The sequence below is a fragment of the Hypanus sabinus genome, chromosome 2 (genome assembly GCF_030144855.1).
Source record: "Hypanus sabinus isolate sHypSab1 chromosome 2, sHypSab1.hap1, whole genome shotgun sequence".
NCBI classification, from domain to species: Eukaryota; Metazoa; Chordata; class Chondrichthyes; order Myliobatiformes; family Dasyatidae; genus Hypanus; species Hypanus sabinus.
Genome location: NC_082707.1, coordinates 125,393,437 through 125,407,779, shown reverse-complemented (window position 1 = coordinate 125,407,779; position 14,343 = coordinate 125,393,437). Strand labels below are relative to the sequence as shown.

Genomic DNA, 14,343 nt, shown 5'->3' with positions numbered 1-14,343 from the left:
TGATTCTCCCAGTTCACCTGCATGTTGAAATCCCCCATAACTACTGCAACATTACCTTTGTCACATGCCAATGTTAACTCCCTATTCAACTTGCACCCAATATCCATGCTACTGTTTGGTGGCCTGTAGACAACACCCATTTGGGTCCTTTTGCCCTTACTGTTCCTCAGTTCTATCCACACAGACTCCACTTCTCCTGACACTATGTCCCCCCTTGCAAAGGACTGAATCTCATTCCTCACCAATAGGGCCACCCGACCCCCTCTGCCCACATTTCTGTCCCTACGATAGCACATATAGCCTTGTACATTCATTTCCCAGGTCTGATCTCCCTGCAGCCATGTCTCCGTTATCCCGACAACATCATAGTTACCCATTCGCACCTGGGCTTCAAGCTCATCCGCCTTATTTCTGACACTTCGTGCATTCAGATATAGAATTTTTAGCCCATTTCTCCTCCCTCTGTTTGAATCGCTGCCTATTGTGCTTAACCCAGCTCCCCGAACTCTCATTGGGCTATATGCCCCTAGAATTTTGTTGTCCTTCCTAAATTTACTTATTCTTTCAACACATTTAACTCCATGTTCCGTCAGACCATCCCCCTGTACATGTGTCCTCCTTATCACTTGTTCCGCCTCACCTTTCTCTACTACACACTTAATATTCTGGAACCATGGTGGAATGTCAATATAGTTGATAGGAAGGAGAGCTGAGTGTTATCATTTTACATGGAGGAATATGCTGTGGTCAGAAGAGATAGCCAGGTTGCAAGGCCTAGATGGGAATGAGGTAGTTGGGAAAGACCTTATAATACATTGGCCTAATAACATGCGTGCACTTATCTGCAACAATTTTACAATGGCTTTTTTCTGCAGCAATTACCAAAACCAGAATACAACAGCCCTCCTCCTCTCACTACTTGCACAGCTAAGTGAGTTACATGGGTCAGTCTGTAGGTGGAGTGTTTGTTTGATCTTTTCCTATAAACCTCCACAGGTTGTAGGTTTCAGAAGTTCAGGGGCTACTGGTTACTCCATGAGGACACAGAAAACAGGAGGAGGAGAAGGCCACCAGGCCCCTCAATCCACCATTCAGTATGATTGTAGCAGCTCTGTGCTACTCTCATCTTTTGTCCCAGTCCCTATCACTCTCAATTCTTTGTTTTTTTCAAATAGTTACATATCTCCATGTTTGATGTATATAATAACCTTGCTTCACCAAGCACAGAGGTAGAGAATTTCTGAGATTCACTACCCTTCGAGGGAAGAAATTTCTGAACATGACCCTCATTTAGTAACCATGGCCCTGTGGTTCGCCAAGCACAGAGGTAGAGAATTTCTGAGATTCACTACCCTTCGAGGGAAGAAATTTCTGAACATGACCCTCATTTAGTAACCATGGCCCTGTGTCTTGCCCACTGATGGAGATTTTATATTACACTGTAGCTAACAGTAAAAGGAGAGACTCCAATATGAAGGTGGCAGAACATGCTGAGAGTGATTAGTAAATCAGATGGGACTCTGGGACTCAAAACCAAAGGCTTAGAATGAAAAGGTTGGGAAGTTGAACTGATTGTCTACAAACAGTGATTTAAGCCATAACAAGAGTTTTGCATCCTTGTTACATTATAGTAACAAGGATGTGTACAGCCTAGAGAAGTTAGCGAGGTAGAATGATAGGTGATTTCAGCTGTACAGTTAGAAGTTAGACTTGTTCTCTTGGAGTAAAGAAAGTTGAAAGGAGATTTACTACAAGTATGTAATTTAAGATTGAGTATTAGATGAAAGGAAGCTGTGCCCATCAAGTGAATGGTTCATAGACTAATGCACTCAGATTTAAAAAAATTGTGATGTGTAGACAAAGGAATATAGATTTTAAAAAATTGTGATGTGTAGACAAAGGAGTATGTGAAGAAGAACTTTAGGCAGGAAGTACTTGGGACCCAGAATTTATTGTCTGTAGGAATGTTGGAAAATCAACCAGTCGGTACCTCTGGAGGAGAACTGGATAGATATAGGCTGGAATACCTTTTTGGTATTTGGGGAGAGAACCTGGGGATTTGTACTGATAGGATTCCATGACTTAAGGTCAATTTAAACTTTGGTCTTTAAAGCTTCCTTCTGTGCCATGGTAACTCTGCAACTTTTAGGTGAGTAGTAAGAGCTTCTGTTGCTGGCATATAATTGTAGATAAGTAGGTCAAGAACTTGTTCCTAAGGGACTACAGTTCAAATTAACTGTGCATCTGTCTTTAATTCTTGCAGACTTTGTGTTCTGAAGAGCATATGCTAAACTGCTACTTGGAGCTAATGGTCTCCTGCACATTTAGTTCATCATCATTGACTTGCCCATGCTTATGGCTGTACTGTGCTCGATCAATTCTAACTGGCTAGACTGCTCTTTCACATGTGAGCCATCAAAGTATTCGAGGTGATAATCCCATGGCTTTTTGAAATTAAACCCCGGAAGTGTCTTTTTAGATTGTGGGTTTCTTCATGATGCATTACAACATGAAGCCACAGCTGGATAATCACTTTGAGCAGTGAGAGCGCTGAAAATCAGAGAAGGTGGCGTGGCTGCATCAGATGGTTGTAGCTAAAGTTCTACAGCAGGTAAGTGAGAAGCTTTCCAGTTGACCAGGCCTTGTTCTCTCACTTTAACAGAAAGGCCAAATGTCAGTATCATTCCTGAAGTGCATTTCTCCTTGGTCAATTTGTAAAATTTCAACTTCAATTGGGAATTATTCCAACCTGATGAGTTTCACAAAGGTTGTAATTCCCAATATATGAACATACAGCATAGAGCATTTAAAGCAGTACAGCACAACATGGGCCCTTCAGCCTGTGATGTTGTGATGACATTTTAACCTACTCTAACATCAATCTAGCCCTTCCCTTGCACATAGCCCTCAATTTTTCTTTCATACATGTGCCTATCCAGGAGTCTCTTAAATGTCCTTAATATATCTGCCTCTATCACTGCACTACCAGTGAAGGAAGTAGAGCCGGGTGCAATAGGGTATTTTAAGAGACTCTTAGATAGTAGATGGAGCTTAGAAAAATAGAGGGTTAGTTCTTTCCTTTTGCTTGTTTTTTTTTTTCTTCCCACTCTTTTCTATAAGTGTATACCCCAGATAAATACTTCGTGGAGATTTGTGATATATATGATATATATGTACAATATCTGATATACATCTTATGGAAATGTTTGTTTGATGAACTTCAATAAAAATATAAATTACAAAAAAAAAGAAAAACAGAGGGCTATGCGGTAGGGAAACTCTAGGCAGTTTCTAGAGTAGATTACATGGTCAGCACAACATTGTGGGCCAAAGGACTTGTAACGTGCTTTAGATTTCTACATTTCTATGTCTATGTTATGACTACATGTACCATGCACTCACCACTCTGTGTGTGTGGGGGAGGGGGGAAGCTACCTCTGACATCCCCCTTACACCTTCCTCCAGTCACCTTAAAATTATGCCCTGTTGTATTAGCCAATTCCAACCTGGGACAAGTTTTTGGCTGTTCACTCTATCAAGCCTCTTAATCATCTTGTATAACTTAATAAAATCACCTCACCTTCCTTCACTCCAAGGAGAAAAGGTCTAGCTCACTCAACCTAATCCCCTGATCCTCTTAGGACGGGGGTCGGCAACCTGCGGCTCCCGAGCCATTTGTGGCTCTTTCACCTCTGTGCTGCGGCTCCCTGTGGCTTTGGGAAATAATTGGTCAGTATTTAATTAAAATGTATTTTATGTTAGTTTGTTAGCTTTTGAAATGTAATTATGGTGATCTTGTACAACCTAAGTGTAGCAACACATTTCCTGCCACATCCGAAACGGCTCACAATTAGCCAGCATTCCAGCTAAGGGAGATAGCCTACGGGGGGTTGTGAGTACGCGTCTTTTGCAGCATCTGCGTCCATGGGGGCTGGGTTGAGGGAGGCTTAAAAGCAAGGCTGTTTAGTTCGAATAAAGCTATCTTTGACTGCAGTTTACTGACACCGCTACAACGTGTTTTTATCGCTGGCTGTCCAGACGGAAGGTGCTGAAACGCTTTGTCGCGTGTCTGGAAGAAGTGAAAACTTTCCTGGGCAGCAAAGGGCTCACCTTTCCTGAGCTGGAACAGCCAGAGTGGCTGGAAAAGCTACACTTCATGGTAGACATGACAGCGCACCTGAACACGCTGAACACAGCTCTTCAGGGGAAAGGACGTACAGCCCTGCACATGTTGGAGGATGTTTTGGCATTCGAGCGCAAGTTGACAGTGCTTGCCAGAGATTTACAGAAAGGCACTTTGTCTCACTTCCCCAATTTGAGAGAGTTCAAACAAGGTCACGACATGATAATTTCGGAGTATTTACATTCTGCAATCATCGCAATGCAAACATCGTTTGGGAAACGCTTCTGTGAGTTCAGAGAGGAAAAAAACACATTATCCTTCCCGGTCACTCCCTTAAGCATCGATCCTTCCCTACTGAATACGACTGCATTGGCAGGTGTGAGTCAACCTGATCTTGAGATGGAACTGGCCGACATAGCCGACAAAGACATATGGGTGTCCAAGTTTAGACGCTTGACAGCAGACCTTGAAGATGTTGCCCGTCAGAAGGCCGTTCTTGCTCAGAAACACAAATGGAGTGATATTGAAAACCTCACAGATGACAGCTTGCGATCCTGTGTAAAGATGAAGGTGACATCATACAGCCCTGATGTGCAGACGCTGTGCGCTGAGGTCCAGGAGCAGAAATCCCATTAACCAAGTATGATAAATATTTTAATTGCCTATTATTTTACTTATATTCATATTTTTTCATTGTTCAGTGAAATAGTCCTTTCATTTTTCAGGATGACAGCTGGCTGACGTTATTTTTGGTTTGCTGCTGGCGGAAAATTTAAGTTCGGCGTTTTTCATAAATACAAGAAGGACTCAAATAGACATTGAATATTTTACTTAAAAGTAACTTTCAACCCAACGTCTTTTTTTCGGAGTTCAATATGTTTTTGTTGCATGCAGAAATGTAATTTCGTTTTCTCTGCAGGAGTTCATCAATTTCATAAATGCAACACATTATAGTTTGTTTATACGTAGCATAAAGGCAAAAAAAACGTTGTATGCAGTGTTATTTCATTTTAAATGTCAAACGGGTTTTGCGGCTCCCAGTGTTTTCTTTTCTGTGGGAAACGGGTCCAAGTGGCTCTTTCAGTGGTAAAGGTTGCTGACCCCTGTCTTAGGATATGCTCTTTAATCCAAGCAGCATCCTGCTCTGAAGCTTCCACGTTCTTTCTGAATTGAGGAGACCCACAAAATATTCCACAATTTTCAGAAGGCATTTGATAAGTTGCCACACATGAGGCTGCTTAACAAGATAAGATCCAATGGCATTACCGGAAAGATACTGGCATGGATAGAGGAATGACTGACAGGCAGGAGGCAGTGAGTAGGAATGAAGGGGGCCTTTTCTGGTTAGTTGCCAGTGATGTGTTCCTCAGTGGTCAGTATTAGGACCGCTACTTTTCCCATTGATTTGGATAATGGAACTGATAGCTTTGTGGCCAAGTTTGCAGATGATACAAAGATAGGTGAAGGGGTAGGTAGTGCTGAGGAAGCAATGTGATTGCAGCAGGACTCAGACAAGTTGGAAGAATGGGCAAAAAAAAGTGGCTGATGAAATACTGTTTTGGGAAATGTATGATAATGCATTTTGGTAAAAGGAGCAATAGTGTAGACCATTAGCTAAGTGGGGAGGACTTTCAGACATGAGGGGTGTAGAACGCTTTAGAAGTCCTCCTACAGGACTCTCAGCAGGTTAATTTACAGGTCGAGTCTATGGTAAAGAAGGCAAATGCAATGTTGGCATTTGGAGAGAATCCAGAGGAACTTCATGAGGATTATTCTAGAAACGAATGAGTTAACATATGAGGAGCATTTGTTAACTTTGGACCTGTACTTCCACCGAGATGTAACACTGAGCGTCATAGGAAGTCATTCCTACCTGTGGCCATCAAATTTTACAACTTCTCCCTCAGAGTGTTAGATACCCTGCGCCAATAGGCTGGTCCTGGACATATTTCCACCTGGCATGATTAACTTATTATTTAATTATTGTTTTATATTGCTGTACTTCTACACTATTCTTTGTTGGTGCAGCTGTAACAAAACCCAATTTCCCTCGGGATCAATAAAGTATGTCTGTCTGGTTGTCTGTACTTGCTAGTATTTAGAAGAATGCTGGGGGATCTCGTTGAAACCTACCAAACGTTGAAAGGACTAGATAGGGTGGATGTGGAGAGGATATTTTCTATGTTGGGGGGTATCCAGAACTAAGGGGCACACCCTCAAAATTGAGGGGGAGCCTTTTAGATCAGAGGTAAGGAGGAATTTTTTTTGCTAGAGAGTAGTGAATCTGTGGAATGCTCTGCCACAGACTGCGATGGAGGCCAAGTCCATAGATATATTTATGGTGGAAGTTGATAGTTTCTTGATTGCTCAGGGCATCAAAAGATTTGGCAAGAAGGCAGGTTTAAGGGGTTGAGTAGGATCCAGAATCAGCCATGATGAATGGCAGAGCAGATATGATGGGCTGAATGGCCCAATTCTGCTCTCATGTCTTATGGTCATATGATTTAAGTGTGATCTAACCAGAGCCTCATAGAGTTGCAGAGTTACTCTGCAGTTATTGAACTTGATCCCCCAACTAATGAAGGCCAACATAATATACACTGCCTTAACTACCTATCAACATGCGTGGTACCTTTGAGGGATCTGTGGCATGGACCCCAAGACCCCTCTGTTCCTTCACACTACTAAGAATCTCGGCATTCACTTTGGACTGCACCTCCAGTCTTCCAAATTGGATACCTCACACTTTAATGGATTGAACTCTTCTTGCCGTTTCTCAGCCCATCCCTGCACCCTCTATCCTGTTGTAACCTACGCCAACCCTTCACGTTATCCACAACACCTTAAGCATTCATGTCAGGTCCAGACTGACTAACCCACCCCTCTACTTCCTCATGCAAATCACTAATAAAAATCAGAAAGCGCAGGGATCCCAGAACAGATCCCTGCGGAACACTGGTAGTCACTGGCCTCCAGGCAGAATATGCTCCATTTACTTTCATCTTCTGCCTTCTGTGAGCAAATCACTTCAAATCTATGTAGTCAAGTCTCAAGGAATTCAAAGCTGCATGACTTTTTGGATGAGCTTACCATGGTGAATCTTGTTAAAGATCTTATCAAAAGCATTTCTATATACTGAAGCTTTACCTTTATCAGTTTGTTTTGTCACCTCCTTAAGAAACTCAATTTGGTCTGTGAGGCATGACCTGCTTTTCAGAAAGCCACACTACCCCTAACAATACTACGCTTCTCCAAGTGTTTGTAAGTTACTGGCATCAAATCCCCAGTATCAACCCTATTACCCTTGAATAAAGATACAGCACTTGCCATCTCCAAGCCTGTGGCCAGGGAGGACACAAAGATCATTGTCAATGCTCCAGCAATTGCTTCCCTCACTTCTTGTAGTAACTTGGGATATATCTCCTTTGGTTCCAAGTATGATTTCTTCTTCCTCTTGATAAAAAGATCCACTTCTCTTGCAATTCATGGTTCCTTCACCTTGCCATCTTTTCCTTGTCTCAGTAGGTCAGACCTATTCAGAAACCCATGCAAGTGTTCATAAACACCCCTCACATTTCAGTTGTGTATTTCCCTGAGAGCATCTGTTCCCAGTTTACACTTCCAAGTGCCTAACTCTTTCCATAGTTATTAAGTCACCCCCAGTTAAATACTTGCCCACATCATCTGCTCCTATTCTTGTTCATGGCTATGTTAAAGGTCAGGGAGTTGTGGTCACTATCCCCAAAATAATCACTCAAGAAGAGGTCTGTGGCCTGACTAGGTCCAGTGTCTAGTACCAAATTCATACAGACACACCTAACAAATCTACCCCACCTTAACTTCTGGCACTAAGGATGTTGAAATCCTTAATAATGGAAGTTGAAGTCAACTGTGACAACAACCCTGTTATATTTGCACCTTTATAAAACCTGCCTATTTATCTGCTCCCCGGTGCCCCAGTGGCTATTGGGGATCCTATAGAACACTTTTAATAAAGTGATTGTTGCCTTCCTGTTTCTGATTTCAACCCAAACTGATTCACTAGAAAATCCCTTCATGATGTCCTCGCTTTCTGTAGCTGGGATACTATCTCTGATTAGCAATTGTCACGGATCTTTAAATTACTTGTGTATTTTCTTAAATTTTTTTTGGTTGTTGAGAAACTCTTAAATTTGCACCATAAATACAATAAATGCTCAGGCATTTCTCGTAAATTTCACAAAAAGGGCCCTGTAAATGTAATTGGTAATCCTCATGCCACTTAGGAACTAATCAATGAAACTCGGGTATTTCTGTGGGTTGGAATTTTTTTTAACAAGATTTATTGTACATTTAATGCGTTTAATTTAAAATCTTTTTTCAGTTCAATTTTCAACAAAATTAAGAGTAGGAGTTAACATTTGTGAACAATGATCTTCCATCAGAAGAAGAAATTACAGGCAGGGAAAATAAAGAATAAAACAAGGAATTGCTCTTTCCTTTTTCTGTTTCTGTCTTTTACTTTCTTTATTCTTTCTTCTGCCTTTGATTAATTGATTCCAGTTAATCAATGGCCAATCCAGTTAATTGGCCATTAATATTCCTGAAACAGTGTCCATGAAATTTATGGATGGATTTAGGTGATTTCTATATTTTTAAGTATTAATTGCAAGCTTTTGAAAATCTTTCTCAGCTCAGATGTCACCTCATTCACCTCTTCTGAATTCCCCTGTTTTACCTATTTCATACTCAGTCCCAGAAAGTCCCTTACCTTTCTAATGTATATGAAGAATACGTTATTCTTTACTGGTAAGAAATACCTGTGGGAATATTTACAGGGTGATGCTTGCCTATCAGAAATGTTCTTGTACATACCTGATAATATTAAGTTGTATAATTGCATAACTGACTTGTGTGCTGCGCGCACACACCCCAGATGCAACTCTGCATTTAAATACTCTATTATCTCTCAGCTTTTCATTCCAACCACTGAGCAGAAATTCTCCCACCTCTCTGTGACCCTTGACTTGTTTACCAACAAAAGCAGCAAGTGGCAAAACTGGGCTGAAACTTCTGTGTTTCAGACTTATTCCCCTCTGCCCACCACCTTATTCTGGCTTCTTCCCCCCTCCTTTCCATTCCTGATGAAGGATCTCAACCCGAAACATTGTTTTTTGATTCCTTTCCTTTGATGTTGCCTGACCTGCTGAGTTCCTCCAGCATATTGTGTGTTACTCTGGATTTCCAACATCTGCAGAAAGTCTTGTGTTTATAAAACATTTTGTGTAATTTGCCCAATCACACGATTAGGTGAAAGATTTTCAAACTCTGTGTAAAACCCCAATGAACAATTGTGGTTCTTACAAATGTCCAGGGAAGTCATCTCCACCTCGTTGTCTCTCATTTCTGCAGCAAGTTGTACTTCGTTGCTGTTGAGGGTTTTGGAATGTCATAATATTATGAAAGGTATTATACTACAAGTGCTTTTTTCAGTAAAAAGTTTTCAGTGTATTCAGGACAAGTCTTAAAAGTCAAAATTAAACAAGTTCATAAAATTGTAATGATATAAAGTCTCTCCTACCTGCATTGAATAAGTACATGATAACATATTCATTCATAATAAATGCAATTTATAAACAGCGGGATGAAATGTTACTCTTCTACTATAGATATGGCTCTGGTTATGTGCTAAATGATAAAATATGCATTACTTGCTTGATAGGAACATTGCCATGGGAGAGAAACCAGTGCATGTAGATATTTAATAAATTGGAGTGATTTCAAGTTTGTAATCTCATTTGAATTCAGATGACTCTTATAGACTCATTCAAATTAAAATGTCATCTAAGTCCCTGGATTCAATAATTCCTTTATAATAACTGTCAGTTATTCATTACAGCCTAATCGTCTACCTTATGACTTCTTATGAATTTTTGAAAGAGTTCACCCACAAGATGCAGGCTATAAATTATGTTCCTACTCAAAGCAGACTGCATAATGGAAAATTCTAACTGATAAATTGTATTTCACAAACAAATTTTTACTTTGGCTAAATGGGTACAGATTTACAAATTGACAAAGTTTTTTTTATGGAATCATTCTTTAATATCAAGTTGTAATGTTCTTTGAAAACTATTTTTGTTTTAATTGTTAACTTGAAACATGTTGACAGGATGCAGAAACACAAAATCTTTCTCAATGGTGGCAGCTATGTTAAAATGGAAGTCACACTTGCAACTTAAAAATGAAAGCTGTGAAAGAAGCATCAGATAAAGAATAAAACAGAAACATAGAAAACCTTCAGCACAATACAGGTCCTTCGGCCCATGATTCTGTGCCAAACATGTACTTACTTTAGAAATTACCTAGGGTTATCCATAGCCCTCTATTTTTCTAAGCTCCTTGTACCTATCCAGGAGTCTCTTAAAAGACCCTATTGTCTCCGCTTCCACCACCATCACCGGCAGTCCATTCCACTCACCACTCTCTGCGTGAAAAAACTTACCCCTGACATCTCCTCTGTACCTACTTCCAAGCACCTTAAAACTGTGCCCTCTTGTGCTAGCCACTTCAGCCCTGGGAAAAAACCTCTGACTATCTACATGATCAATACCTCTCATCATCTTATACATCTATATGCAAAAATGCAAATATATTACAGAAATGTCTGGAAGTCCCACCAGCCTATTTGACCTATGCCTCTCAATTGCTGAACCTCGTGTAACAGGTATCTTCTCTACCCAATCCAGTGATTTCCTTGGAATCATGGGCCAATTTAAGTGTGTAGGGTGAAATCTTAGAAATTTCTTTGATTAAGGAGCATCAAAGATCCAAAATATTAAGTGTTTCTTTCTCCACAGGTGCTGCCTGACGTGCTGGGTGTTTCCAGCATTTGCAGTCTTTTACTTTTCAAATCTTTTAAACTCAGTCAGAAATATGTTCTGCTTCAGTGGTTTTACTGAGAGATTTTCAAATTTACCCAACTCTGCAGTTCATCCTTTTCTGTATCCTTGGCCTTGCCCACACTCTTGGCACTTTTGACTGGGATTCAGTCTCCTGCACGCTTGTGCCTAACAGAAATGTTTGCACAACAAATTGAGCAAAATACATCTTCAATTCCTCTCCACAAATGACATTTTCTTTAAATTACATATCCTTTAATATCCTTTATATGAGAATTTTTTTTATTTTGATAGTGTCAAAGTTTCAGGTCACTGACCTGAAATATCTATTCTATCTGTCCATATTTGCTGCCTAGCATGCCTAGACTTTCTGACATTTTCTAATTTTGTTTTTGACTTCCAGTATCTGCAAATGTTTACTTTAATTCATTTTATTTTTAAAAGTCTGATTCATAGCAGTTCCCACACATTGCGGTTCCTCTCTGCTTCTCCAGTTTTTGTTTTTCTCTCCCACTCCTGACATTTTTTTCAAAAAGTCAAAGGTCAAAGTAAATTTCATTGTCAAAGTACCTATACATTTTCTTGTGGGCATACACAACAAACCTATAGAATCATTGAAAGACTGCCCAACTATGTTGTTCAAAAAAGCTGGATGAACTCAGCAAGTCGGGCAGCATCCGTTGAAAGGAGCGGTCAACGTTTCGGGCCGAGGCCCTTCGTCAGGACTGCTCCTTTCAATGGATACTGCCCGACCTGCTGAGTTCATCCAGCTTTTTTGTACGTCTTGATTTGACCATAGCATCTGCAGTGTACTTTATGTTTAGGTTATTCAACTAGTGTGCAGTAGACAACAAACTGCAAATGCAAAAAGAAGAAACAATAATATAAATAACTATGCAGTAAATATCGAAAACATAAGATGAAGAGTCCTTGAAAGTGAGTCCATTGGTTGTGGGAACATTTCAGTCATGGGGCAAGAGAAGTTGAATGAAGTTATCCCCTTTGGTTCAAGAGCCTGTTGGTTGAGGGGGTCATGACTGTTCCTGAACCTGGTGGTGTGAGTCCTGAGTCTGTTGTACCACCTTCCTGAATGCAGCAGTGAGAAGAGAGCATGTCCTGGATGGTGGAGTGCATAATGATCTATGCCGCTTTCCTATGACAATATTTCATGTAGATGTGCTCAGTGTTTTGGAGGGTTTACACGTGAAGGACTGGGCTTTATCCACTACATCTTATAGGATTTTCTGTTCAAGCGTGTTACCATTCCCGTAGCAGGCTATGGCACTGCTAATCAGTATACCCTCCACTGCACATCTGTAATTTCTCAAAGTTTTAGGTATCATGCCATATTTCTGCAAACTTCTAAGGAAGTAGAGGTGCTGCCATGCTTTCTTCACAATTGTATTTACGTGCTGGGCCCAGGACAGGTCCTCTGAAATAGAAGCACCTAGGAATTTAAAGTCGCTAACCCTCTCTGCCTCTGATCCTCCGATGAGGATTGGCTTGTGGACCTCCAGTTTCCTTCTCCTGAAGTCTATAACCAGTTCCTTTGTCTTGCTGACATTGAATGTGAGGTTGTAATGATACCACTCAACCATATTTTCCATACCTCTCCTTATATGCTGATTTATCACCAACTTTGATTTGGCCTTTGACAAACTTGAATATGGCATGGGAGCTTTGCTTAGCCCCACAGTCATAAATGTAAAATGAGTAGAGTAGGGGACTAAGCGTACAGCCTTGTGGTGCACCTGTGTTGATGGAAATCGTAGAGATGACATTGTTACCAACCTGATCTGACTGGAGCCAGCAAATGAGGAAACAAAGGATTTCTTCTTGTATTTCCATATTACAAGGAAAGAGGTGATTTGATCCATGAATGAGACTTATGAAAATGTGACAGAGACTCCCAGTTGCGATTGTGCTTCCCAGCTGCCTCCTATGCTATCATAAATTTTCCCTGTAAGCTATATCCCTTGCGCTCAATGGCCACTTTATTAGATTCACCTGTATACCTACTCATTAATGCAAAATACTGAATGTGGCAGCAATTCCATGCATAAATGTAGGCAAACATGGTCAAGAAGTTCAATTGTTGTTCAGATTAAATGTCAGAATGGAAATGAAATGTGATTTAAGTGACTTTGACCGTGGAATGATTGTTGGTGCCAGAAGGGTAGTTTGTGTATCTCAGAAACTGCTGATCTCTTGGGATTTTCATACACAGTAGTCTCCAGAGTTTATAGAGAATGGTATAATTAACAAAAACATCCAGTGAGCAGCAGTTCAGTTGGCAAAGCTGCCTTGTTAATGACTGAGGTTAGAGGGTAATGGCCGGACTGGTTCAAGCTGACAGGAGGGCATAAATAACTCAAATAACCATGTGTTACAGCAGTGATGTGCAGAAGAGCATCTCTGAATGCAGAATATGTCAATTGGGCTAGCCCCTACTGACATCAATGGATCTGGGTCTGAGAGGGTAAACAGCCTGAAGTTCCTTGGCATCCATGTCACAGAGGATCTCACCTGGTCTGTACACACCAGCTGTGTAGTGAAAAAGGCACAATAGCACCTCATTCACCTCAGATGGTTGAGGAAGTTTGGTATGTGCCCCCAAATCCTAAGAACTTTCTACAGGGGCTCAACTGAGAGCATCTTTACTGGCTGCATCACTGCCTGGTATGGGAACTGTACCTCCTTTAATCGTAGGACTCTGCAGAGAGTGGTCCAGATAGCCCAGTGCATCTGTAGTTGTGAACAGGTATGAGAAAAGGGCTCGACAGATCACTGGGGACCCAAGTCACCCCAACCACAATCTATTCCAGCTGCTCCCATCCGGGAAATGTATTGCAGCATAAAAGCCAGGACCAGCAGGCTCCGGGACAGCTTCTTCCACCAGGCCATCAGACTGATTAACTCGTGCTGATTTGAGTGTATTTCTATGTTACATTGACTGTTCTATTTATTATAAATCACATATAGAGGGAGATATAACATGAAGATTTTTACTCCTCGTCTACGTGAAGGATGTAAGAATTCAATTCAATTCAATTCTTGGTTCAGCTACAGCAGCCGAAGACCCCAGACATACAGGTACATTCAGTGGCTACTTTATTAGATGTATGAGATACTTAAAGTGGGCACTGAGCATATATTCCCAGTAATTTCCTCCAGATTCAACCTTGTTTCCTACAAACTGGAGCTACTTATGGTGGTCAGTTCGAGATATTCCCCTGTTCTTACTCATTCCTCTCACTCTAGCACGTAAATCCAGGTCTGGCAGTAAATTACTTGTGGAGAATAGTGCCTCTCAGGACTATCTGCAGAGCCTGAGATTGT

At 40.9% G+C, this 14,343-nt stretch overlaps 2 protein-coding genes across 4 annotated transcripts in view; both read left to right on the top strand.

Moving 5' to 3' along the window:
• Positions 1-14,343, top strand: part of rgs6 (regulator of G protein signaling 6) — a 568,741-nt gene that overhangs the window by 21,725 nt on the left and 532,673 nt on the right. The window lies entirely within an intron of this gene.
• LOC132405400 (general transcription factor II-I repeat domain-containing protein 2-like) lies at positions 3,877-5,126 on the top strand. The gene is made up of 2 exons (XM_059990168.1): positions 3,877-4,763; positions 4,849-5,126. Exon 1 carries the CDS (start codon positions 4,157-4,159, stop codon positions 4,757-4,759), a length of 603 nt encoding a protein of 200 aa, XP_059846151.1. The 5' UTR covers positions 3,877-4,156; the 3' UTR covers positions 4,760-4,763; positions 4,849-5,126.